This window comes from Ursus arctos, unplaced genomic scaffold (assembly GCF_023065955.2).
Source record: "Ursus arctos isolate Adak ecotype North America unplaced genomic scaffold, UrsArc2.0 scaffold_7, whole genome shotgun sequence".
Lineage (NCBI taxonomy): Eukaryota > Metazoa > Chordata > Mammalia > Carnivora > Ursidae > Ursus > Ursus arctos.
This window is the reverse complement of record NW_026623089.1, coordinates 15,768,506-15,795,183: the sequence shown is the minus strand read 5'-3', so window position 1 is coordinate 15,795,183 and position 26,678 is coordinate 15,768,506. Positions and strand designations below refer to the sequence as shown.

Sequence of the window (26,678 nt, the reverse complement as noted above, 5' to 3'; positions counted from 1 at the left end):
GAGAAAAGTCAGCCCACGGGCCCTTAGCCTTCCCTTCTGCAGCTGCCCCTTCTACTCTCTGCACTAGGAAAACAGAACCACATTTGCCTTAGAATACAGAAAACCAGAATGAGGCCACGGCCATGGTTATTCTAGCTACAGGGCCAATGAAAATGTGTTTTACTCTTTCTAACAATAACGCTTTCAATATGTTAACATCAGCTTTAACAGCAGTGTGGCTCTGTTCCCCTCCACAGCTTAACAAAAAAGCTGCGCAGCTCCTACCCTCACACCTGTGAAATACGCAAAGCTGGGAAAGAGCGGTGCCGCCAGTGGGAGACCGAACTCTCCCGCTGCCCTGCCGGTAATACCGTAACGCACACGAGCCTCTCAGAAAGCAATCTGGCAGCCTGTTGCTGCGAGAGTCATAAAAACACCCATACCCTTTGACCCAATTGCCCTGGAGTTATTCCTAGGAAATCAGAGAAGGGAGAGGGGAGGTTACATGTGTCAAGATACTCATTGCAGTGCCATTTACAGTCAGCGGAGGGAGAGCGGGGAACGTGTGATGCCCCCACGTCGGACAGGCCGTGCAACAATGACCACTGGGAACTCTGAACACTAATCGGCAGCTCAAAAAATAGGATGCTAAGTGAGGAGGCATAATTAAAATTCTCCGTGCGGATGGACGGGTGCCGAGGGGCAACAGGATGAACTCAAGAGAGCTGATCTGATCCGGTGGTGGGAGCAGGGGGATTTTATCCAAAAACAACGACAAAAGTCCTGTCAGTATGGTGTAATCTATACAATAAGGGAAATAAGAGGAACGATGCAATGTCATGGAATGCCTCCTTCAGTCAGAAAAATTAAGAGGGAGGCCACAGAGTTTAGCAGAAAAAACTTGGCCAAATCCCCCCACTGTCTATGCTTCTGGGGTTGGCCCAGGAGTTCCGTGGAGAATTCTAACACCGGCCCATCCACTTTCAAGGGGCTAAGGGGAAGCTGAGAAGACACAGCAAAGCACAGAACCTCAAACTACCCGGAGTAGCTTAGGGGGATTTTATTATTTATCTCTAAGCGACCATAGCAGGGCCATGGATGTAAGACAGTCTTAAAACAGATACGTGGCTTCCAGGGGTCACAGGAGGAACAGGAGTGAAAGGCAGGAAGCTCAGGTAATTCCGTCCCCTTCCGGTATACATCCCTGGGTGGACCGCCCCCCACCGTGTGCTGCTGGAGGTCTGGGAACGGAGGGCAGAGCCACCATGCAGCGCCCCGGTCCTTCCCCCGTGCATTCGGATGCCACTGGCAGGGGTCTGGAAGGCAGAGGAAGTCTCTCCTTCTGGAGGGTGATACACCATGTGCGCATGCAGGACCCATGCACAAGGCCGGGAAGGGGGCAGAGGCCACCCGCGGGGCATGCATCCTATCTCTGAGAGCCAGGCAGCAGGCATGGGGTCACGGCGTTCCAGCTCTGGGGACAGACAGTACCCAAGGTGATCGTGGCATAAATGACTCCTTCAGGCACCTGCACCCATCTGGGGACTGCAGTGGGGGAAAATCCACCAGAATGACCTGTGTGAGATCCAGAAGCACAGAGAAAGGCGAGATGGAGAGAGAAGAGATGAAGAGAGGGACAGACCCAAGCACAGAGAGAGACACAGAGGACCCAGATGTGGCCACATGGCTGCCTGTCCACTGTCAGCTAGGACTTTCCACTGGAGGTGTGGGCTTCTCAGGACAGGCCCCAGCCCGATCAAGGACATCTTTTCCCAGCCCCTTTCCCTCCGGAGAGGACCACGTAACTACTTGTCGCCAGCAGAATGTGGGTAAAAGTCACTTCAGGCTGGCACTTTGAAGCAGCACAAGGGCTTCTGCGGCCTTGAGAGTGGCCAGGCCCACGCTGGAAGGAGCCTAAACTCCCTACTGACCAGTAACACCCACACTGAACTGCTCGTGAGAAAGCGATTTGTATCGTGTCACTTGCACTGAAAGGGGGTTATCGGTTCCAGCAGCTGCAGTGACCCCAGCACCAGACATCATGGGTGAGTAGCTGACCTCTCGCGCAAGTAGGACCGACCCTCCCACCTGCAACCGGCCATCAGGGCGCGGATTAAACTTTCACTCGGAGAGAGGCGCCTGACCCGTCGGACCGGTGCGGGGCCAGTGCTGAGAAAGCAGGACAGGCACCCAGGCAACTGGTCTCTTGTGGAAAGTCTACAAATTGCTGGTGGCCGAAGGCCATTCCTCCTGCCATGACCTGCCCGTCTCACTGCTCGAGCAGCCACGGGGGTGACAAGCAGGAACTGAGGGCAGGCCAGCTGGTAACGCGGGTGAAGCCCTCCCTTGGTGGCACGTGTGATCACGTCTCTCCAAGTCCTCGGTCCATGTCCTGGCGGGAGAGGAAAGGCAGCTGACAGCTTCCTATCCACCTTGCTGTGTTCGGGCCGCCCTCACAGGGACGCCCCAGTCCCGGCTAAAAACAACATGAATTCGCGGCCGAGGCCAACGCCGAGAAGCTCGAGTCCGCTTGTTTACGACGAGATGAAGCGTCTGCCCCACAAACAGGCCCCCGGGACTGTGTGGGATGCAGGCCCCGGCTGGCACGGGCCACACCCGCGAGCGCAGGGCTTAAGACGCACGGAGGTACCCGCCGCGGTGAGTCACAGCTTCCACCTTCCAGATGCATCCAGACAGCAGCGCCGCACCCTCAGCTTTGGTCTGAAATCACGGCCCCGCCGGTGACTCGGCAACATCCCACACGCTCGGGGGGTTCAAGCGAAATGAGGTCTGCCCACAAAGCCAGCCTCTTAGAATAAAATAACCTCAATCCAAACAGGCCGTCACCTCCCACACAGTTCCTGGGTCCGGAGGCAGTAGGTAAAGTGTGAAGAAAGAGACGAATCCCATGTGGCTCCAAGGGACGTGTCCCCTGTGATCTCCGGTCCTGCTCTTTACAGAGCCAACGACACCCCACTTCGGCCAAGTTCGTTCCTACCACCGCAGACCCTTGCCTCTTAAGTTTGCAAACTGCTTTATGCTTTCAAACACCTTTCACTTACCAGGGAAGGAAGCTGACTGAGGTAAGAAGGGCCAGCGTGAAAGGACCAGAGTCACAACGCTCTCTTCCCTCCGGAATTTGTGGGGCCTTTCTGTGCTACCGAATCCCTACACCAAGAGCATTTCTGATCTGACTTGCCCAGGCTGAGCACCACTGGCTGAGAACAGAGGGGTCCAGCATGAGCCCCACCCCTGCAGCACAGGCTAGTGAATGCCGAAGTTAGGTCAGTCACTAAGTAACCCCCAATGGCTTGTGGCCTTGTCAGAGAGAAGCCAAAGTCCTCCTCGTGGCCCGTGGCTGACTTCTTTGTCCCCGCCTCTTGTCTCTCCCCTTGCTCCAGCCACACTGGCCTCCTTGCTGCTTCTGAAGCATGCCAAGAGCCCTCCTGGTCCAGGGCCTCTGCATGTGATGCGCGATCTAGAAAGTTCTTCCTGCAGGTCTCTGCCCTCCCCCACTTCCCACTTCATTCAGGCGTCAGCTCAAGGTCATGCTATCAGAGAGCCCCTCCCAACCTAAAATAACACCCTCTCCCGCCCCAACCCAGCCCCTGTGTTTTCCATCCTAACACTGTATCATCACCCGACACAACCTATGTTTATTTGTTGTCTGTCTTTCCTCACAGAATCTAAGGGCTGCGACTCTGGACTCTCCTGAGCTCTGCCGAGTTCCCGACTCCTGGAAGCACGCTCGGCATACAGCATGAGCAGTTAACTGTGAGTCCAGTGAGAGCCACCCCGGAAAGGGCTCTGGCTCCGCCTGACCACATTCCCCTTGCTTCCAAGTGCCCGGGGGCCAGCACACCTCTCCTCCATCACATTTCTGTGCTGAGTCCAGCACCAACCAAGTGGGAAGCCCGAAGGCATCAGACACAGTAAAGCAGCTCATTGTGGACCATCCCAAGCCCCTCCTTGCAGGCAGCTGGGGTCTGCGGTGTGGCTCAGCTCTCCACCAGAGCCTGGGCCCAAGGCTCTGTGGCCAGTTCTCAATTCAGGCCACGCTCTCTGGAAACAGCAGCCCAGGCCGCCCTCTGCGACCAGCACTGGCATCCGTGCAGGAAGTGGTTGGCCCCCTCCAAGCCCCAACCCTGGCCCCGGGACGTACCATTGAGGGATGTGTCATACGGCTCAGCCTCTTCATAGTAACCCTCTGGAGACTCGATCTTTGGGATGGAGAGCTGTTTCCGTTCTGGAATCTGTGGTATGAACAAATAAACATTTTCAGATACCATACACTCGGAACGACTTGGAATTAACCCTTTGGGTGGAAGGAGGGGAGTCTAGAAGGAAAAAACACAAGTACCCAGCTGGACTTCAAGCCAGCTGGGAGGAGACCGTGGAATACCACAGCTCCCAGCAGCCACCACGTCCGCTGGTTTGCTTCCAGTAACGGGCCACGGGCATGTTGCTCAACGCTGCTGAGCCTCAGCGCTCTCCTCTGCGAAATGAGGTTCGAGCCCCCACCACACGCACAAAATAGTGCTGTGTCCATGATGTGGACGCACACAGAGGCCCAGATGGGGTCAGGCCGTTACGGCTTCTAAATTGCGTATACTCCCTGAAGTGACCTCAAGGGCTCATGAAACGCACATGGAGGGAGATGCCCAGGGTTCTAAATCCTCAACTTTCACCATAAGAAGTTCAATCGTTTGGCCAGCAAATACTGGATGGCTCCTGGACCCTCGCTGCGAGGGACAGATGATCAGGGGTCGGCCCCGGGGAAGATTCAACTAGGCAGTGAACGCTCAAGGCTCCCAATAAAGTCGTCATGAGTCGTCTTCTAATAGATAAGGTCCAAGTTCCGTGAGAACCCGCGGGTGCGAGAACATCCACCATCCAGAGGACACGATCTTTGAGCTGAGTCTCAAAGATGACCCTGAGCTTCTTACATAGCGGTGTAAGGATGAAGGAGCACAACTGGAGAAGAAAAAGGAACGTATGCAGGTTCGCAGATGCACAGAGCATGAAATGCTCTATTCCTCCATTAGACCGTGAGACGAATCTGAGGAGTAGCAGCAGGGGAGAACAAAAGAAGTAGATTTTGCAAGAGTATTACTGTGTACAGGTCATAAATGTGCAAGGATCCATCCGCACGAGTCTTTGGCGTCTCCCTGAATCACGCAACCCCCCGCGGAGGGCTAAGGGAATACTCACAATGAGAGAACAAGAATGGCAAAATCTGAAGTGCATTCCTACTCCTGCTTTTGGAAAGTCCTTGTGCTGGGCATTTGGGGAGCTTCAGATGAAAGCAGCAGAAGGGGAGATGGAGGAAGGCAGCCAACGGAAAGACCCCATAGGGCCTTGGGCTCAGATGGACCTCTGGGCCTTGGAGGATATCCTGCCCTGCTGGCAGGAGAAAGGGAGGATCTAGAAACCCAGCCTCTGAAAAGGACTTTATTTGAGGGATCTATGACTGAGAGAGCTCCCCGGGTCTTGGCCCAGGAGATGGTGGGCACGCAGTCACCATGGGCTCAGGTCCCCGTGGGACAGTACTCAGCATGGACCACAAGAGTGTCCACTCCCAGCCTCCTCCAGGGCAGAGCAACGCTCCTGCATCTGCTTCCCCAAAGTCAGCATCCCAGAGCCAAGTCCTGTGGGCTTGACATCTAGAGTCTACTCATATGGACTCTGGAATGACTATAACTTGGTTTCCATCAGGGCTTCAGGACTCCAAATATTTAACTGTGGGGATATGATGGCCTCTCTCTTTCCCTCCCTGTAAAACAAGAATAAAACCAGAGTTCTCTTGATGGGTTCCATAAGACAAAACATGACAGGGTTTCCACCGCGCCTGGCCCATGTCAAGCACGAGGAGGCTGTCATCATCGTCTGGGGGTCATCCAAGGCCTGCGGGGATGCTGCAGGAGCTAGGTCACTGGATCACTGTGTGACACGTGGAGACAGGTTTAGTACTGAGGGCCAGTGAGGCCAGGCCACGGTCTGGGAACAACACAGGATCTTTCTCAGTTCATCTGGCCTTGCATCCAGAGAGCTGATACAAGCCCCAGAGGCAGGCTCCAAGCAGCTTCCGGCCCCCACGGTGCAACACCCCACACGCAGGAAGGAGCAGAGTCAGGCGCTCTCTTCCTAAGCAGATCGGCTGCTGCCCCGGGCCAGCAGACATGGCTGTGAGCGGCACCCCGGGTCTGGCTCCTTCCCTAGTGCAGGTCTTGCACGCAGCCGGCACCATCAGCCGCCGCCACTGGTGGGTGACCTTGGAGCTTTGCTGCCACAAGCCTAGTGAGCTGTCTCTGCTCATCTCGGCCATTCCCTTGATCATGTCTGAGAAATGGCTGCCCGAGACCTAGCTGTGGTCTGCTGAGAGCCGGCTTCCTGGGCCTAGCTGTGGTCTACTGAGAGCCGGCTTCCTGGGGCCCTGGGGGAGAGCATCCCTTCCCCTGGGAAGCAGCAAGGTCCCTGAAGATGGGTCCTGGAGCTCATGTCTCCTAAGCTGGCCCAGCTTCCAGCTCTAGGCTCCAAAAAGCCCCATGCCCATCAGGTGGTGCTGGGAACCCTTCTCTCGGTGAGGGGCTCTAGAAAGAACTTCTAGAGAGAAGCTCCAAGCACCCAAGATCCAGGCCCAGACCAGATTCCTGCTATTAAAATAGGACAATGGGGGAATGGACCTTTCTTCAAGAGTTCTTCCTGGGTCCTTCTCACCACAGGGGTCCTACTGTCCTTTCTGGAAGTGTTTTCTGAGAATCTCCTAAGCCTGACACTGTAAAAACACCTATCAATGAAGAGGCGGTATAGGCAGTGGTGGGAATCTGGTATCCAGGGCTAGGGTTTGAATCCTGACACTGGCACATCCAAGCTGTGTGACCCTGGGCAACTTACTTGACCTCTCTGAGCCTCAGTTCCTCCACTGCAAAATGGGGAGAGTAGAAATACCTGCCACACGGGGTCACTGTAAGGATTAAACTCTGCCTAGCACTATTATTCAACACATACAAAGTTTTTACTAACCTAAAAATATACAAGTATCAATGAAGGGAGAGAGGTCGCCTATATACATGTTCGGTAGAGAACGGACGGAGGGGATATTTGGTGTTGCCCAAGCTGAAGCCCAAGCTCAGCTTCATTAGAGACGACAGTCCCCACCCTCAAGCTGCTGGGACAGAACCTAAGTGCTTGAGTTAAGCTAAAGGATAAAACGATCCCCCCCAAATTCAGAAGAGAGTCACATAATTACGCAGGTATATAACGGCCTGTTCTCTGAAGTCCAAGCAGCAAGAGACGCTGATTTCTCAGGGTTCAGAATAAAGCAGCAGTATTTTAACTGTCATCATCATTGTGATGATCCAGGCTGGGGACACTAAATAAAGAGGTGGAAGAGATGTGACTTCACAGCTGGAAAGAAGGTTCTGAGAACCCACAGGAAGGGGACAGGGAAGAAAGCCACCCTGCTCAGCAGGATTTGCCAGAGGTCTGCAAACTTTATCTGCAAAGGGCCAATAACACATACTTAAGGGATCTGCAGCCCATTTAGCGTCTCCGATCTCAGCTAGTCAACTCCGCGACTGCAGAGCGAAAGCATCTATAGATAATACATAACCGAGAAGTACGGCTCTGTTCCAGTAAAACTTCATTTATAAACACGTGGCTGTGGATTTGGCCAGGGGGCTACAGTTTGCAAATTCTGATTTAGACTAGACAGGAGAGCTGAACGAGAGCAGAAGCCCGGATGACTTGAGGCGACCTGCAGTTATGAGCAACCTGCCCCAGCGTGCACTGTGGAACATTCCCGGGATAGGGATAGCCGATCCGGCCAGCCCTAGCTCCCCAGACTGACCACGGCAACATCCTTGTGTGGCGTGAGCCGTGTCCCCCGTAGAGCAGCTCCCTTAAGCTCAGCGCCAACGCACGTCCAGGCCTCAAGGGGAGCTGGGGTGGAGCTGGCTCTGCTCGCCAGGGGCAGGAACGGTGCCAGCAAACATCTGGTTCTGCGGCAGTGACCACAGCACCTGGCTGTGCACACAGCAGCCTGGAAGTCCCTGAGTCACTGGCTGCTCACGCCCACGAGCTTGCTCCGGACCCCTGGTTGCCTCTCCCATTGTCTGCTACCTCACTGACTTGGTAGGGGATGGAAGGGGACCCCGGCCACCAGAGAGGCAATCAGGGCATCCTGCGACGGAGGCCACACCCCCAGCCCAGCCACAGGCTCGGAGGACCCCAGGTAGGCACGCAGCTTCCGTCTCGGCCATCAGCAAGCCTGGAGCCAGACCTTCGGATGGACAAGCTTCACAGCGCCCCGAGGCTCTGGGGTCAGGGTGGGAAGGGGCGCGGTCTTCTCTGTCTTGGGAAGAGAGGTTACAAGGTCGCTCCAACCTCCTGCTGCCACGCTCCCTCCCTGCTGCTCTGCCTCCCCTCCTCCCACAAAGCCAGAAGACACAGCTGTTTCCCACTCCACCCTGACGCCATCCTCGGGGGCTTGGACTAGAGTTGTGGTTGCTGCCGCCAGACTTGACCAGAGGAGGCCTGAGGGAGGGCAGGCGTGTGCGTGCAGGAGGGAAGCGCTCGCTTTCTGCCGCTCCTTCCTCACTCCACCAGGGGGAGTCCCCTAGGGCAGGGGTGAGCACCCCAAACAGGACTAGGAGGGACCCAGAAAGGGCGGCAGTCAGGGCAGCACCCCCATGTGCTTCTCAGCAGAGAAACCCCGTAAGGAAGGACGAGCGTAGCGTCAGCTTGCTCGCTGGAAGCCTCCCCGGGGCCTGGAGTGTGTCCACAGGAACAACTGTCACACGTCTGAAGGCCCCCTGGGGCGGTTATTTTTGGGTGCTGATCATTCTCCCAGCTCCAGCACTGGCTCTCTCTCAGAGGTCAACACAAGCCTCCCTGGGCCCCAAGCAGCCCCCCGGTCACGGCCAACCCAAGAAGTCTGCGCTAGGGGAAGGCCGCCTGCCCTGGTCTTGTTCAGATGGGTGGCTCCTAGCCCAGGGCCTTTGGGGCTTTTGCAGCCACGCTGCGGGGAACGGCAAAGGAGCTAGAAATGCTGGTGCTGGGATCCCAGGAGCCACCGGGACAAGGGCGGCCTGATTCTCTCGAGGACCTGGTCCCAGCCCCCCACTCCATGTCCGCAAAGCGCAGATCTCCAGACTGAGTCAGCACCACCCAGGACTCGTGCCCGTGACCCTGGCCTGGGGAGAGCTCCGCAGCAGGTGCTGGCCCAGGAGCTGCTGCCCCAGGTGGGATACGTAGGCCCTGATCAGAATCAGATGCTGAGTTTCGGAGCGGGAAGTCCCAGCTCAGAGCAGCCACCTCCCCTCCGCCCGCCCAGGGGGCAGAGCCTGAAACACACCAGAAAAACCATAGCATCTCCCCCTGGTTCGGGTGCCGGCTATGGGTCTGGTCTGGAGGGGCCGCACCCCCTCTCCCCAGTCCTGGGACTGAAAGCAAGGGGAGCCTGCAGCTGGGAGAACAGAATGGACACCTTCACTCTGCTGAGAAGTGCTTCCGTTGGGCGGGCTGCAGAGGGGCCGGAGACCAAAACCTGCATTCAGACCTTGGCCCTGCTACGTCCCAGAGGGGGGCCCTTGGCCGGCTCTTTTAACTGAGCCTCTGCTTCCTCCTACGAAAACAGTGACAAAAGTCCACCCCTCTAGACAGATGGTGGCGAGGACCATGTTTGTGTGCACCAGGGCGGCTAGCTGTCAGGTGTTGTCACCTGCTTTGTCAGCATAGTGGGGACACCACGCTCACCCAGCCTGAGATGAAGAGTCCCTGCCAGCTGTCCCCCAGCGGAGGGCTTCATGCAGTGGGATACTGTCCCAGGCATTCCAGAACTGCCTACCAGCTGCGAGAGCAGCCTGAGGAGCCTGGCCATTGTCGGGGAGGCATGAATGGAGGGGGCCAGGCTGGGGTCGGGACACCCTCGGCAGTGACCTGAGCCCACAGATCTGCCTCTGGATGGCATGGTACGAGCTCAGTGGCCACGGAGTCCCACAGCTTCCTGCTGGTGCTGAACCCAGGACTCTGCTGCCCATAGAAACCCTTCCTACTTCTTGACCCCAGAACACTGCTACTTATAGAAATCCTTCCCATGTCTCGCCTCGTACCTCCCAGGAAACCTCCCTGACCAGGTCTAGACAGGAAAGAACTTTGGGTTCAAATTCTGGTGCGACACTCAGACTCTACAAACCTGCCGATTCTTGGTTTCCTCACCTGTGAAATAGGAACCCTGCTGGCACCTCCCTGAACGCTAACCTGGCGCGCTATGCACAGCCTCAGCCCATCAAATAAGACGACCTTAGGAGACAGAGATTCACATTCTTTTAAACACCAGGAAACAGAGGGCCAGAGACCTTAAATGACTTGCTCAAGGTCAAAGAGCTAGTACCTGGCAGAGCTGAGATCTGAATCCAGGTCTGTAGGGTTCCATAATACATTCAATCCACCCATCCATCCGCGAACAAATACACGCGCACGGCCTCCTGTGTGCAGACACAGACCATGGAGCAGTAAACCAGAGACACTCTCCGTGTCCTGAAAAGCTGACATCTGGTCTGGGAGGCAAATAATACAAAGACCGTTTCGATGGTGGCGAGTGCCATGGAGGGGTCATTGGCCATGGAGCAGACAGTGACTGGGTAGGGATGGAGGTGGGATGCCTCGCACAGGAGGTCAAGGAAAGCCTGTCTGTGAAAGTCTAAGAGATGAGGAGATGGCAGCCACTGGAGGGCCAGGGTCCAGAAAGTACCAAGTCAGGCAACACTGACCATGTGGTCCAATCCAGGAACAGGAGGCCAGTGAAGAGCAGGTGTACTGGCGACGCAGCGGGGCCAGACTGTGTAGACTGTGCCGGCCGAGGGGCTCGGTTAAGGAACACAGATGTTTTTCCCTAAGTTCAACGAAAGCCTTTGGCCGGTTTGAAGCAGGAAGTGCAAGGTGACAGGATGTACATTTCTAGAAGTTCGCTGTGGTGTGAGGGCATGACCACAGCTAGACATGGCCCCCCTCACATGCTGCCGTGTAGAGCCCGGCGTAGCCTTAAACACATGGCGGCATTTGATGAAGGCAACTCCCTGCATCTCCCACGCCCATGAGCCTTCGTGTCCTGAGTACTGCGGCCCTGGGTAAATGATGTCACCTGCAGGCAGGCATCCTTTTGTTCTGTCTCTCCCAGCGCCTTGTCCCATGCCCTGCACACAGTAGGGGTGCACACAGTAGGTGCTCAGAAAGTGCCAGCCACTTGGGGGACTGACCCCTGTGAAATCAACTGGAAGTTCACAGGGACCCCAGTCAGGAAATCAGGGGTCTTGTATGACTTACGATCTTGGGTGGTGGGAGGTCTGGAAGACTCTTCTGAGGGGCCAAAGAGTGCTGGCCAGGCTCCCCGTTGGTCAGTGGGTTCTGCTCCTCGGGTGCTGTAGGCAGCAAACAGGAGAAGGCTTCGGTGAGGGTGCCCAGCCGCACAGCAGGGCCCATTATCCCGGAACGTCTGGTCACAGGGACCCTGAGATCTATTTGAGCAGGTGTTAATTACGCAGGCGGGCGGTCCCAGGGGCCAATGCGGTTTTTCCTCCAAGAATAGGGTGCAAGTAGTGCCTCAGCCATGGGCAGATTCCTCAGAAGGAACTGGTTTGGGGTTTCTGGCAGGCTCCGCACCCTCTCTCCCACTTGCCCTGTGCCAAAAATGGCCCAGCCGCAGAGTGTTAGCGAGCAGAGGCGCTGCCCCGTGGTCATTACACCGAGCAGCTCCCAGCACCGACCCTGTGATTACAGCTCTTTCCATCCCAGTTTCCCCAGAAGGCAAACGACCCTGGGCACAGTGGCGGCTTGGAGGTCAGTCATTCCTTCTGAGCCCCAGGCTTGGCAGTGGGGCACAAGGAGTCAAAGCCACACTGGAGAGCTCGGCCATCAGCCCTCCGTGCGCTTTTAAGGAAAAGCTCCGGAGGCTGTTCAGAGCCTGACCGTTTCAGCCAGCCGCCCAACCAGCCCCAGGACAGACAGACTCAAGCAGATCTGACCTTGGGGCTTTGGGGATTGGGATCTTGAAGCCAAGCCTTGAATAGGACCTGATCCCTTGGAGGGCGGCATTCTCACCTCTTGCTAAGCCTCTGCATTTCAGTCACAGGCTGGGGAGTTAGGAGATGGGGCTTCTAATCCCCTCTGCTCTGCAATGAGGCAGCTCTGCAAACCCCCGGGCCTCCCTGAGGTCCTGCCAGACCCACTCCTGAAGGTTTTTAGAGAAAAGGAAAGCAGAACAGAGAAGAGGAAGACATCGTGGAAGATAGAGTATGTCCTTCCAGTGTAAGATAGAATGTTCTGCCAAGAGAGCACCTTTGAGCAAAACTTTTGAATAGTAAGGCAGGTGCTGACGTCAGCATTTCCGGCCTCTATTACCGCCCCCACCCCAACACATGAAATCCAGACTTCTGTCAAAAGATATGAAGCTGGGGTATGGAATCAGCACCCTATAAGGGCTGCTTTCCTAGAACACCTGACTATGACTTCCTATTCCTGGGATGATGCCGGGAAAAGCTGAGCAACTTTAGGGCCGGATTCCTTATCCACGAAGGGGACATGAGACCTTTAAGAGGCAAGGAGGTGGCTTGATGAAATATCCCAAAATACATAACCCGAAATACCATCAACCAAAATGTGAGTGCCAGAAATAACTCCACTGGGCTGTCTGGTGCTGGCTGGGAGGAAGGGGGAGTGGGACCAAAGCGTATGCCTCCCCTCCCGGAAGCTGGCCGAGCCAACAGCAGTGCTAGCCTGTACCTTTGTCTTGGGACTCAGCATTCTGTTGCTTGTTGACGGTCACTTTGTTCATATAAATGTACTCCTCATCAGAACCTGCAGAAGGGGGACGGGAAACAAAGGTTTCATGCGATCCCACAACGGGAAATGGCTCGTAGAGAGAAACAGTGTCCCCCGAGAGACTGTCATTAGCCTGGGTTCCAGGAAAACCATACAACATTTTGACTTGATTGGAAGAGTCCATTATGGAGTTGACAGATTTCCAAAAACAGAAAGGCCAAGTTGCTATTAGTTTTCTAACTTGTGGGTGGGGATAGTCGGGGAGAGGGAGAGAAAAGATAGGTACAGAAGGATAGCTTCAGAATGAAGCATGAGAGACTATGAAGGCTGGGAAGCAAACTGAGGGCTTCAGAGGGGAGGGGGGTGGGGGAATGGGATAGGCTGGTGATGGGTAGTAAGGAGGGCACGTATTACATGGTGCACTGGGTGTTATACACAACTAATGAATCATGGACTTTTCATCAAAAACTAGGGATGTACTGTATGGTGACTAACATAATAAAAAAAATATTATTAAAAAAATAAAATAAATTGGAAAAAAAAAAAAAAGAAGGATAGCTTCAGGAATAAAAGATCTCAAAGATCTGCCCCATATTCCACCAAGCAGATTTCTCTGGGTTTCCTAGCATTTCATTTAAATTTTAAATATTTCTGGCGCACCTGAGTGGCTCAGCCAGTTACAGGTCTGCCTTGAGCTCAGGTCATGATCCCAGGGTCCTGGGATCGAGCCCTGCGTCAGGCTCCTGGTTCAGCGGGGAGTCTGCTTCCCCCTCTCTCTCTGTGTGATCTCTCTCTCTCAAATAAATAAATCTTTTATTTACTTTTAATTTTTTTGAAGATTTATTCATCTGAGAGAGACAGAAGAGCAAGCACGAGCAGGGGGAGGGACAGAGGGAGAGGGGCCCAATCCCACGATCTGGAGATCACAACCTGAGCTGAAGGCAGACACTTAACCATCTGAGCCACTGAGGCGCCCTTAAATAAGTAAATATTTAAAAAAAAAAAGAATAAAAGAAATTGTAAAATATTTCATATCCGTCATTCTCACCCTAGTCTAAGTTACTCGCTTGGGCTCATCAGAGTGGTGTCTCTGTAAGGTAGGTCACATTGAGGCTCTCATGCCATTGTGGGGGCCTGAGACCCCCAAATCGTGAGCTCCGGGTTTGGAGGGGTGCATGTGCTGGGAATTGGAAGTGGAGGCCTGCCAGACACCTCCTCTACCCTGCAGACTGCAGCCTACAGCAGCACAGCCCTTCCCTCTTTTAAAATCATTTTTTTTTTTTTAGGATTTTATTTATTCATTTGACAGAGAGAGAGAGACAGAGAGGGAGAGAGCACAAGCAGGGGGAGGGGCAGAGGGAAAGGAAGAAGCAGACTCCCCCCTGAGCAGGGAGCCCAACGTGGGGCTCGATCCTAGGACCCTGGGATCATGACCTAAGCTGAAGGCAGACGCTTAACCAACTGAGCCCCCCAGGTGCCCCCTAAAAATCATTTCTGTGTAGGCTACCTTTCCAGTGCCTATCTGGGCAGAGAACTGTTAGTTTCCTAACACTTTCTCAGTTTCTTCTGCCCCAAAGACCCTTCCTTCAGAAGACCACAGAAGCAGCTCACCCCAGTGCTTCTCCTCTTAGAAATCCCCTGCATTTCTTCTTTTGCCCCTTAATTTGCATTTCTTAGAAACCTGGGGCTCCACTAGTTGGAGACTGTGTTACCCAGCAGGGGACCCAATTCTAACCCCAGCTACAGTTCAGGGTCAGATCCACGCCACAGGCCACCCAGCCTCCAGCCCAAAGGCCTGCAAAACCAGAGCCCTGAAAACCCAGAACACGGGGAGGGCACAGTCAGAGGGGTCTTCTGCCATTAGCCTGCGGGATCACCACCCCAGGGCCCGCCCTGCCAGGACCCGTCAGCAACATCACTCCTACCCTGCAGCAGTTCCGGGGAGGGAACTATGAGGTCTAAATGTCCTTAGGCACAACTGGTATCCTTCCACGGAGTGAGCCAGAGGGGCCAGGTCAGTACCTTCTCCAGGAGAGCACACAAGAAGACCGCTCTGCAGGGGCAGGCAGCCGGCTCTGCCATTAATCGTGTAATTCGGAGCAAAACAGCTACCCCACGTGCCCTGTCTGCCTAGCATGGAAAACAATGCTGATGCGTAGTGCCTGTTTTTACCAAACTCTGAAGTTTCCAAGAGTGCAAAACTCAAATATTAAGGAACTTGAAAAAGTTAACCCTATAACTAACAAAGATGAAAAATAACAGCCTAACCCATGGGGAATGGCTCAACGGCTCGGTAATGGGAAGAGTTGAAAAAAACATCATACATCAGAACGTATAACAGCAGTCACCTTTAAAAATAAATGGATTACTAGAGAGTGTGTAAATTGGCACAGACATTTTGCAAGAGATTTTGGAAAATAAGTGTTCGTGTTCTTTTTTTCTTTTCAAGTGCTCATCGTCTTTAACCCAGCATTTCCACTGCCAGAAATTTGTCCTAAAGCTAAACACCAGCATGTAAACAAAATTCTATTTGAGGATGTTTATTGTAATGTTGTATGAGGTTATTATTTTTTTTTAAGATTTTATTTGAGAGAGAAGGAGAGAGAGCATGAGCGAGAGGGAGGGACGGAAAAGCAGACTCCCCGCTGAGCAGGGAGCCGATGTGGGGCTTAATCCCAGGACCCTGGGATCATGACCTGAGCTGAAGGCAGATGCCCAACCAACTGAGCCATCCAGGTGCCCCTGTATGAGTTTGTTTTTTGTTTTGGTTTTTTTTTAAATTACAAAACCTAATGCCACTGAGAGGCCGGTTGAACATCACTGTTCATGGACGCTACCCAACTGTGAAAAATAACAAGGTAGCTCGATGTCCACTATTACAAAGATATCCAAGACTTACAGTTAAAGGATCCTGTTTCAGAATAGCAGAGAAAGTCTGAGAACTGTCAGCCTGTGGAAATGCGCACAGCCAGCAATTCTAATGTAAAAATAACGTAAAGCAGAAAACAGGCAAACCACGACTACATACAAATATTCAGACGGGGCCTATAAAGATCAAAGCAGGAATCAAAGGAATGCAAATAGTGCAATGTTCATCTGAGGTTCATCTATTCTTTCTTACTTCGGGCTAAGCCCGTGCTCCTGTAAAAAGGAAAAAAAAAAAAAAGGGCAATATATTATTGTCATTGTTTTAACTGTTCGATTCTGGGCAGGTGCTTCCTCCCCAAGAGGGCGGCTTGTCAATTACAGAGAAAACTCGCACCACCGGCCACTTCCCGAGGCTGCGTCTCCCGCCTGGGGCACTCTGCTGCAGGCCATGGTTGGTCAGGTTTTGATTCTCAGGGTTGCTAATTCCGGACCAGCCAGGTTGGTACGGAAGAGGCTCTCAGGACCGTCTGCAATCCTGGGAAATGCCCAATGAACCTGGCCCTGTAACGGGAGACTGCTGAGCTGCCCTGTGTCTGGGAGGCAGTAGCCTTGGGTTAGAGAATTTTCTATCATTCTCTCATTTTCAGAAGTGCACTGAGCACCCAGCACTATACAAGGTGCTGGGGACACAGAACGAAATAGAAGACACTATCTCTACTTTTATGAGCCCAGCATTGGTGGGGGAAACAGACCCTCATGGGAAAGTTAACACAAGCATGTGGGGAATGACAAGAGCACAGGTATGGTTGGAAAGGAGAGCTTGGCGGGCTCTGCGTGAGCGTGTGGCTCCTGGGGAATGACCCTTGTGTGCAGGGGGTGGTCTTTCCCAGAGAACTGGATGAGGGGTAAGGAGGAGGGACAGGGACCCTCTTCGCTACAGTTGGATAGACAGAACATCAGCTTTTCCCATCCAAGGGGCAGCCCCCCGACACTGTCCCAGAGTCTCTGAGCAGGGCACTGGGGGACCCACAGCCTCTCAGGTGAAAACAGGAACAAACAGCAGGCTCCTGGTAAACAAACCTCAGTCCCTGCCTTGACTTCACCGTCCGGATGAAAGGCAAAGAGAGTGAAAATTCTTGTTATGCTCATACAATAAAAGATCAGAAAACCCAAATGGACAATTTGAAAAAAGCGAACACACATACACACTCATTCTCTCTCTCTCTCTCTCTCATACTCTGCCCAAAATGTGTGGGAGTAAACAACGGCTCAGCCAGTGTAGACCACAGACTATCTCAAAATGATCAGCTTGCCTTCACCTACAAGTCCCATCAAGCTGAGCTAATTTTCTGGAACCTATACAGCAAAACGGGCCTGGGAGGCTGAAAGGGAAGACAAATGCTCTGATTTCAGGGGAGCTTTGGATTCTGTCCTGTGTAGCACAATTACCGTTGGTGCAGATGAGTCTGGAATGCGGGGCAATGAGGGGAGTACAGCGGTGAGGGCCACCTGTCCAGCCCCGAGCCCTGGCTCTGCCACTCACAGCCTGGTGCCTTGAAGAAGTGACTCTCCAGTTGAGAAGACGAGGACAACAAGTCTCTCCCTGACTTGGGATGGGAACTAGGTGGCATCATCCCCTCATTTCATACATTGAGCCCCGTGCTGGGACAGTATGTGACAAGAGCTGTCAGCCGCTGCTCTAGCCTCTCTGCTAAGACAGCACAAAGGGGACCAGAATGGACATCGGCCTTGAGTACAGGAGTGGCAGCCACAGGTCTCGGTAAGGCTCTGCACGCACTTCCGGTGGTCTGAGTGGAGCACTGCGGGCAATTCACATTGGGGCGCCTCCTGCGAGCTGCAGAGACCGAGGGTGGGGGGAGGGCCCGACTTTATCAGAGCAGAACATGCAAAGATCTGGGGTGAAACAAAGGTCACCCTACAGGAAGCTACACAGCATGTGAGCCCAAAGAGGGGACCCCACCCAGGGGGCCCTGAGAGAGTGATCAGAGCCAAGAACCAGGGGTTGGAGCCCATCTCATGGGTCTTCCAATTCCCAATGGAGGTGCTGTCCATCATTAAACGTCTCGAGTCAGAGCACATCCAGACAGTGATGGGGAGTGTGCTTCTGAAGGGCTGTATTGATAGATCCTGCCTCGGGGTGACTCATCTCTAACTCACCCTCTTTGTAATGCGCGTTCCCCACCTGGCCTCCCACCTTCGATGTGCAGCTGACCAGCCCTCACGCTAGCCATGGAGCCTTAGCCATGGAGCCGGCTAGCTGTGGAGCTGGGAGGAGCCTGGGAAGCCCAGGGGTCCTGGAGAACGGCAAAGGCCACAAATGGGGCTCCAGGAAAGCGCCTCTCACGGAAGGCTAAGAGAGCCAGCTCGTTCCCGCAGAAGGGAAGGCTGCGGGGCAGACGGCAACATGCTTCAATCGTTAGGACTTCTGTCCCACTCAGAGAATAAAAGCTAGTTCCACAGGGAACAAAGAAAAGGAGAAGCGACCCTGAAACATAGCCTGGGGGATCCAGGTGGGACGTGAGGGAGAATTTCCCGACGGTGATGGTGGCAGAGGGCCCACTTCCCTCCTTGGGCGTGCATTTCGGCTGCTCCCGCCACCAGGCAGATGGATTAGATGCCCTCTTCTGGTCCCTCACTGTCCCAAAATATCACTTCCAATTCTCAAACATCGGACACAAAAATAGACTCAACTAAACTGTCAGGACTTCACAAGAAGGCTTTTTTTAAAAAAAAGAAAATCTGAGTGTGCTGGAAATGAAACCATATGCCCGCAGGAAGACTTGTGCAAGGAAGTTCAGAGCAGCCTTATTATTCGTAATAGCCCAAACCCGTGAACACCACACACGCGTGGTGGAAGAAATCAGAACAACGGTTACCTTGGGGTGAGGGTGGGGGTGGGGAGGAATTTGCTGGGAAGGGGCAAGAAAGAACTTTCCGGAATGATAAAAATGTTCTCCGTCTTGTTGTGGGTGGGAGGTACACAGGTGTATACAACTGTCAAAACTCACTGAAATGAATACTTAAGATCTACGTACTTGAGTGTATATAAAATCTGCCTTCATAAAAAGGATTAAAAAAAACCATATGCTCAGAGTTCTATGATCTACAGCTTTCAAACTATGTTTTCCTTTGGGCCACAGGACACGGGGCAAGTGACTTCAACTCTCCAGGCTCATCCGTAACATCGTCCCCTGTAACAGCAGCACCAACCTCAGGGGGCGACTTGAAGAGGAAACGAGGTAACACCTGGAAGGTAGGAAATGCTCACTGAAGCATCGGCTAGTAGACGAACAGTGTATTAGCCCTTCTCTGCTTTGAACAAGTAAGGAAAAGTGCTTTGAGAACACTTTGTTTAAAACCGCGCTCGGGGCTGCCGTGTTGAGCGTTCAGAGATTCCTGGGGCTCGCATCCAGCTCACGTCACCCCTGCACTATGGCGATGGGTTGAATTGCGTTCCCCTCCCCCACCGCCCGAATTCACATAGGAAGTCCTCGCCCTGAAGAGCTCAGACTGTGACTCTGGTAGGAGAAGGGGTCATTAAAGAGGTAATTAGCATTAAATGAGGCCACCAGGGTGGGTCCCAATCCAACGTGACCGGTATTCTTGCACGAAGAGGAGATCTGGACACAGACACAGAGGGAAGATGGTGTGAAGACCCAGACAGACGGCAGCCATCTACAGCCAGAGAGCGAGGCCTCTGAAGGAACCCACCCTGCCCAGAGCCTTGATCTCAGATTTCTGGCCTCCAGAACTCTGAGAAAACAAATTTCTATCGCTTAAGCCACGCAGTCGGTGGGACTTTGTTGCGGCAGCCCAAGTGTGACTCTCTGTTTCCAAGGGGACCTCACTTACTGCTGCTTTTGGTGTAAAGCTGGAGGAGCTCAGCCAGGCCGCTCTTCTTCACCACGGCAGTACTGCTCAGGCTCTCCTGGTCGAGAAGTTTGAGGAAGTCATCCAGCTCTGTCAACAGCTGCTCCAGGGCTGGGGGCGGAAGAGAGAAGAACACTTTATAGTCACTGCCTTCACTCCAAAGGCCCAGCTCGGATACACCTCCAGATCCTGCATCACCTCACCATGGGCCCTGCGGTCCGGGGGAGGGGGGGCTTGGATAAGGCCTGGAAGCACCTGGGGTGGGGTGGGGGGCGGGCGGCCAAAAGGCGGGATTCTCAGAGCTAGGGTCCCGGGGAGAGGAAAACAGGCCCTTGGTTTTGAGATGGATGACCCTGGCTGAAGTTGCAGGTCTACCAGTTGCTAGAGTGACAGTGGCCAAGCCAGCCCAGTCAAGCCCATCAAGCCATGAGAGTCTAGAAACAGGATTACTTCCTTGATAAAAAGTCAATCAGGACAGCTTGGGGTTTAGGGACCTTGAACACAGATCAAACCTATAACCATCAAAAGAAATGCTGTGGTTGACCCAATCGTTCATCCTTTCCCCAAGGACAGGGCAACAGAGTCACTCCAAGATGAAACAGGGATTATGCTGCCCCTGCAGAAATCTGGGTGACCCTCCCAAAAGCCACACCTGGGCAAAGAGAAAAGCAAAACCTTCCTGAGTTTCTTCAGGAAATAAGCCACCTCAACTGAAACTGAGTCCAGCATCACTCCCAAGCTGGCTAAGGGCTCTGGTCCCACGGATTCAAGGTGTCAAATCGGCTCCACCATTGAAGACGTGCTTGTCAGTTTCTCACTGGAAGCACGCTGCAGAGATGCTGGCGCAGAGGACAGCAGTGTAGGCGCAGGGCACTCCCCACTGTTGTTGCTGCTGCTGTTGGTGATCTGATCTCTGTTAAGAACAGGGTGCTGCGTTTGCTGATGGGGTCGTCCTCTTGGCTCTGCTGCCCAACTGGCTCCCCAGAACATGCTCAGTAGTGGCAGCCAGCTCCTCAAGGTTCTGCGCTGTGCTTTCCAACCCCAGCTGCACGGGTCACCGGGAGAGCTTTAAAAAGTCCTGATACCTAAGCCACACCCTAGACTGATGACATCAGAATCTCTGGGAGTACGACCCAGGAGTCAGTAGGCTTTTTTTTTTTTCTTTTTTTAAGGTTTATTCATTTGAGGGAGACAGACAGACAGACAGAATAGGGGCAGAGGGAGAGAGAATCGCAAGTAGACTCCACGCAGAGCATGGAGCCCGATGTGGGCCTCAATCTCACCACCCTGAGATCAGGACCTGAGCCGAAACTAAGAGTCGGATGCTTAACCAACTGAGCCACCCAGGCGCCCCAGGAATCAGCAGTTCTTAACCGCCTCAGATGACTCCGGGGTACAGCCAACACGGAGAACCGGGGTCTAGATGCAGCGCCAGAGCCCACACCTGAGGGCCCTGCTCCCAAAGACAGCGACCGAGAAGTCCTGACTCGTCCTGTACCATCTGCTGGGGGAACGCTGAGCAGTCACACAACCTCTCCAAGCTCGTGTCCTCACCTGGAAAGTGGGGACGACCATGCAGGCCCTGCCCATTTCACAAAGTTATAAATGACAAAATCGATTCGCTCAGTGAGAGGCCCGCTCCTCTCCTGTATCTTTGGCAACTACACTGCTGCGTTGAACGGATGTTTATGGAATGAATGAATGAATGAATGGCTTCGTTAGGCACCTCCTAGCTTACAAGTTAAGGAGCTAAGCATGGTTACGCCCATTTTGTAGACACGGACCTGATGGCCCACAGAAGGCCCTGAAGTGCCACAGGGCCCACGGCAGAGAGCTCGTCTGCTGTGTGACTCTTGAGACTGAGCCACTGGCAACACCTCACTGGATGCCTCCATCCACGTAGGGCATTCTTCCAACATCCCCCGAGAGCCTAGATCCCCAGAATTGAACAAGATCCCTAGATTATTCCCCCACCCCCTTCATTAGAAAAAGAAGCCCTCATGCTCTCCTGGTTCTAAGGGAGAGCCCAGTGGCCTCTTTCTGTTCAAATACCTCCTTGGACCTCAGTGGGGTGGTAGCCTTTGAACCCCATTCCTACAAAACCAAACTCCCTGGAATGAATATTGCCATGGCTTGTGGGAGAGCTGGAGGAGAAGAAGGGGGTGGGGGGGTGAGGACTTCAGAGGCAGGCAGCGCCAGCTCATGTGACCATCCGATCAAATACAGGGGTCAGTCAGCCTGCCCACACGGGTGTGTACCACCCGGCTTCGACACAGCACGCTCCTCCGGGCAGCGGCACTCCCAAAGGAAACTCCAGTTTGCCAAAGCTGGAGAAGCATCAGAGAAATCTCCACCCTCCCTCTCAGGGTCCTGGTGAAGGATGAAGAATGAAGCAAGCTCCACGGAGGTCTGCGGGTCCTCTCCACTACGGCTCGTCAAAAGCCAAGTGAAGCTAAAATACAGGCAACAGCCCAGAGGCTGCACGCGGTCAATGGTGGCTTGGCTCCCACGCCGGGAGGCGGGTGGGAAGGTGGCCCTCGTCTCTGCCAGTGAAGAAGTGGATAGATGGTAAGTGAGAGCCAAGGTAAGGCAAGGAAGAAGCATGTTTGGGTAGTTCTGCCTGGGCCCTGGGCCAACAGTAGAGTCTCTTGCCCTGTTCCTGGGAAGTATTGGGAAGAGTGGGTTTCCAAGAGGCCAATGGCCTTTGCCTGGTCTACTTAAAACTGATCAGATTCTTAATGGAGCGGGATTTGAAAGGGCACCAGCAAGAGCTCCCAGAGCTCACCAGCCAAGATGGTGGGACCCGAGGATGTGCCCAGCACTTAGCTGGGCCCTTTGCTTCAACCAACCAGGAAATTAAAATAGAGATCAGGACAAGCATGGTTCTTGCCTTGTGCAAGCTCAGAAGCAGAACAAGAGCAGCCCAAGGGAAGAGACTGACGGACCAAGGCACACCACCACAATTCACACCAGGAAGTGTGAGGGGAGAGCGGACATGAGCGCTACGCTTGGAGGGCTTCTGGGAAGAGGTGCAGTAGGGTAAGGCCTCAGGTTGTTTTTGTTTGGTTTTGACTATTTTTTTGAACAGCTATTCATGACTTTCCTGTTGGCTGCAGGAACTTGACAGGCTAAAAAGCAGTGAGTTTAAAGAAGTCGAAGCAGGGAAAACAAAGGATAAATCTGAGGAAATGACACCGAGCCTTGAACTTGGCTACAGGGGATGTGGAAAAGTGAACGGGCCTCGCAAAGCAGTTAGGATCTCAAGCTGCGCTTTTCCTGACCTTCTGAACCCTTCCAGGCTGTTATGGCTGCTACTTCCGCTTACAAAAAAGAAAAAAGCATGAAAACTCCAGTGTCTCTTCAGTTTCACATCCTCAGCTATTCCCCCAAAGCTGCCCGATTCCTGGAAAACAGCTTTAGTTTATTTTCAAGCAAGCAAATATGTCCTGGGCCAAAGGGTAAAGAGCGTCGTGCCTGTTTCTACGGAGACAAAGTTGACCCAGAGGGGGGTCCCCCGGCCTTTCCAGGAGCTCCGTGTCTGGGGAGGGGGGCCCAGTGAATATGTGGGGTGAGCAGAGAAGTGATTCAGGAATGTGTCCGGGGATCAGGAAGGCGCCACGAGACGAACTCGGGGGTTAGCTGCAAGACGGATTCATCAGCCGGCCACGGAGGACCAACAGGAGTTCGCTGGGAAGAGGCAGAGGCATTTTAGGAAAAGGGGAGGAGATGTTCAGACAACTCAAGCGCTAAAACACACGGGGTATTTGAGAAACCACAGGTCTCTCTGTGCATCCGGGCACACGGGGCATGGGGGGCGGGGGGACGGCGGGCTCTGAGGCCAGAACCGTGACGTTAGATCAGGCAGGCCGACCATAAAGGCTTGACTTGCTTTGCTAAGGAGTCCGGGCCTCATTCCGCAGGACCTCGAGGCAAAGGAGGGCCATGCACACAGTTCTTCCAACAGGCTAGAGGTCGAATAACTCTGCAAACAGTAGGGAGGACAACGGAAGGGGGCCAGGGAACCAGGAGGGGAGGCAAGGGCAGGCAGGGGACCGTTATTAGCACAGATGAGAATGATGAGGATATGAACTAATCATGGCATCCGGGGGCCATGCAGGACGCTGCACCCCGCCACCCCCAACTCTCCCAAACACCCTTGCAAATGCACGGCATGGGAACGAGCTCTTGAGGCCCATATCCGCATTAGTAGTGGCCCTGGGGCTCAAATCCAAGTCCTTCCAAGTCCCAAGTACTTGCTGTCTGTCATCCCTCGGCTGGAGCCATTGCCAAGAAGTCAGGAAGGTTAATATGGATCATGACCTCTGCCTCCTGTTCCCTCACGCTTGGCAGAGGGACAGTGGGGGCTTTGGATGAGTAGCATGCAGACGCAAGGGGACTTGGGGATAATCCCATGGGATGCAAGGACTTAAGGTGCCCCGGGTGACGGAGAGCGGCAGAATGCCATCAGATGCAGGCCTGCGGTCCTGTGGGAACCGATGGGCCAGGCAGACAGGTGGTGGTGGTGGGTGGGGGAGCACCAAGAAAGCAGAGACACCCCCCCCCAACTTTTCCTCTAAAACAGCTGTGCTAGGTGAAGGGTAAGCACCAGCGCTGAAGAAACACAGGACCAGGAACCAGGGTCACAAAGCCCGGGGTGTCCTCTCCGTCCCTCTCAAGATCTGCAAGCAGAGCGGCCATGACCAGCAGCAATCAGCTTCTGCCTCCTGAGGTTCCTCCCCACCAAAGCCAGGTGTTCACAGGCGTCTCCGTGTGAGCTGGGCAGGACCACTTCCCCGGTCGAGGGTCAGACTTTGCAGAAACGTCTGGGGCTCTGACAAGGTGCTAAGCACAACAGAGCCCAGGGATTCTCCTGTGGTCATAGCCTTTCAGGCCCAGCTCCAGGGTCTTGGAAATAACAATCAACAAAAGCAGGGCCCTCATTTGTGCCAACCCTGGTGACATTTTTGAGCCCTCAGAGCTCAGAGGAATGTGGCCATTTCATTGAGGCTCTGGAAGGCACCCGTCCCATTTCTACCCCCCCTCCTCAACTTCTCATTTTGGTCTCTCTCTCGTCCTCCAGCGGAGGGAGGGAAAAATAAGTGTGTTGTTCATTCTGGAAACTGTAGGCCCTTGTGCAGGCTTTCCATCCTGGCTCTGTTAAAGTTCAGAGTTGTCTGCTCGGGGTCTGACAAATCATCAATAAGATTCTTGTTTGGGGCTTCCAAGGCCCACGCAGAGCAGGGCGGTTCAACTGCTCGATTCATTGCCCTCGGCCATGGCCGAGCGCTTCCTCCAGATGACCTCCTCCCCCGGTTTTTCTCATCTTGAGGCAGTCTTGCTTTTTGGTCACTGGGTTCCCAACCATAAATGTCTTCCCAACATGCCGAAAAAGCGGTTCTTCACGGTTCCCCTGCTGTTTTACGTGCACATTTTTATTTACTCAGCTGCATTTGCTGAAGACCCGTGATGGAGCATGATTTTCCTTCCAAACATGAAACTAAACAGACCTTTTCCTTAAGCATAAAGACGCGCATCCCCGCTCCCTGCCCCGACAGTTCCCAAGACGGAGCCACTGGGCATATTGTCTGTGCAAACGCAACTGCTGGGGACCAACCACAGTGAAGAACGTGGGAGAAGTTTCTGTGACGGACGAGCAACAGCACCACGTCGTTGCAACCGAGGGCAGAAAATGCTGAGTCCCTTCCTCCTGATCACAGATGCGTCCTCAAGTTCTCGAGAACGAGCCTCTGGAAAAGCCGCCCCTTCATTCCACCTAAGAAGGAACACATCAGACCGAAGTGCCACGTGCCAAGCCAGCCTTTGCCAAGCACCTGCTAAGTGCCTAGCATATTAACAGGTGGCTTTTCTTCTTTGTGTTTTTATGGTGGCAACAGACGCAGAACATAAACTTGACCTCTCGAATGACTTTGAAGCGCACGAATCAGTGGCGGTAAGGACGCTGACCATGCTGTCCTTATGGATTTGCCAATTCTAGACATTCCACATAGATGGCGTCAAGGAATATACGGCCTTCTGTGGAATGGCGTCTTGCACGGTGCATAACAATTTCAAGGTTCATTCACCCTGTGGCTTCTGTCAATACTTTGTTCCTTCTCCTCCCTGGCAACCTTTGGGGTCTGAGTCCTTTTCCGTAACATAAAGCATTGGAGATTTACCTATGTTGTTGCACGTATGAGAAGGTTGCCCTTTTGATTGCTGTGTGCTATTCCATCATACGGATGTAGGAAGCCCAAATGTCTCCACGGGTGCCCGTACCCCCTCTGCTGGGTGCTTCTGCAGACACAGCAGGGTGCTGTGTCCTGACCCAGTGTGTCATGCTGCTGGAAGCTGCCTCGGAAGGGCACGCCCGCAGTTAGTACACTTAATACGCTTTACGCCCACTCGGGCACGGCTACAAATGGAAAAGCAGCGATTCTTCGCAATGGCTGCACAATAGAAGCACCTGGGAAGCTAAAAAAAAAAAAAAAACAAAAACAAAAAAAAACAAAAAAAATCCTAATGCCTGCGTCCACCCCCAGAGATCCTGCTGGAATTGCTCTGGGTGTGGCCGGGGCCCCAGGAGCTTTTCAAGCTTCCCAGGAGAGTCTAATGTGCAGCCAAGATTATGAACCACGGAGATAAATAAGGTATAATTATTGCTTCATAAAAAGTCTTTTCACTTTACACATTTTTTAAAAAGATTTATTTATTAAGAGAGAGAGAGCACGAGCAATTGCACACGAGTGCGAGGGGGGGCAGGGGGAGAGAGAGAGAAATCTCAAGCAGACTCTGCACTGAGCATGGAGCCTGATGCTGGCTCCGCCTCACGACCCTGAGATCATGACCTGAGCCGAAACCAAAGAGCCGGACGCTTGACCAACTGAGCCACCCAGGCGCCCCACTTGATACATTGATAAGATTCCTTAAAAGCAAACCTCCACAGTCCTTCTTTACAGGACTCACTTCTGATTTTACACGTAGAACTTTCTAGGGTGATGCCTGTTATATAGTCAGATACGTTTGAAAATCCCTTTTTGCCCCAAAAGTCTTTTCCCTTCTGGACAGTAAGGACGTGGAAGGCAAGGACCAACATGTCTGTATGTTTACACATCGCTGAATCA

At 53.5% G+C, this 26,678-nt stretch overlaps 1 protein-coding gene across 10 annotated transcripts in view; it reads right to left on the bottom strand.

The window, feature by feature from the left end:
• The window catches only part of AFAP1L2 (actin filament associated protein 1 like 2), a 95,499-nt gene that overhangs the window by 18,506 nt on the left and 50,315 nt on the right, over positions 1 to 26,678 (bottom strand). For 9 of the 10 annotated variants that reach the window (XM_057308506.1, XM_057308502.1, XM_057308503.1 and 6 more), the window contains 4 exons: positions 19,540 to 19,668; positions 12,760 to 12,834; positions 11,305 to 11,399; positions 4,142 to 4,232 (listed from right to left, as the gene is read on the bottom strand). In XM_057308506.1, the coding sequence (XP_057164489.1) occupies positions 4,142 to 4,232; positions 11,305 to 11,399; positions 12,760 to 12,834; positions 19,540 to 19,668 (390 nt within the window). Of the gene's footprint in view, positions 1 to 1,470; positions 1,555 to 4,141; positions 4,233 to 11,304; positions 11,400 to 12,759; positions 12,835 to 19,539; positions 19,669 to 26,678 lie in introns of all 10 variants that reach the window. The other variant, XM_048219058.2, reaches the window with a different exon arrangement.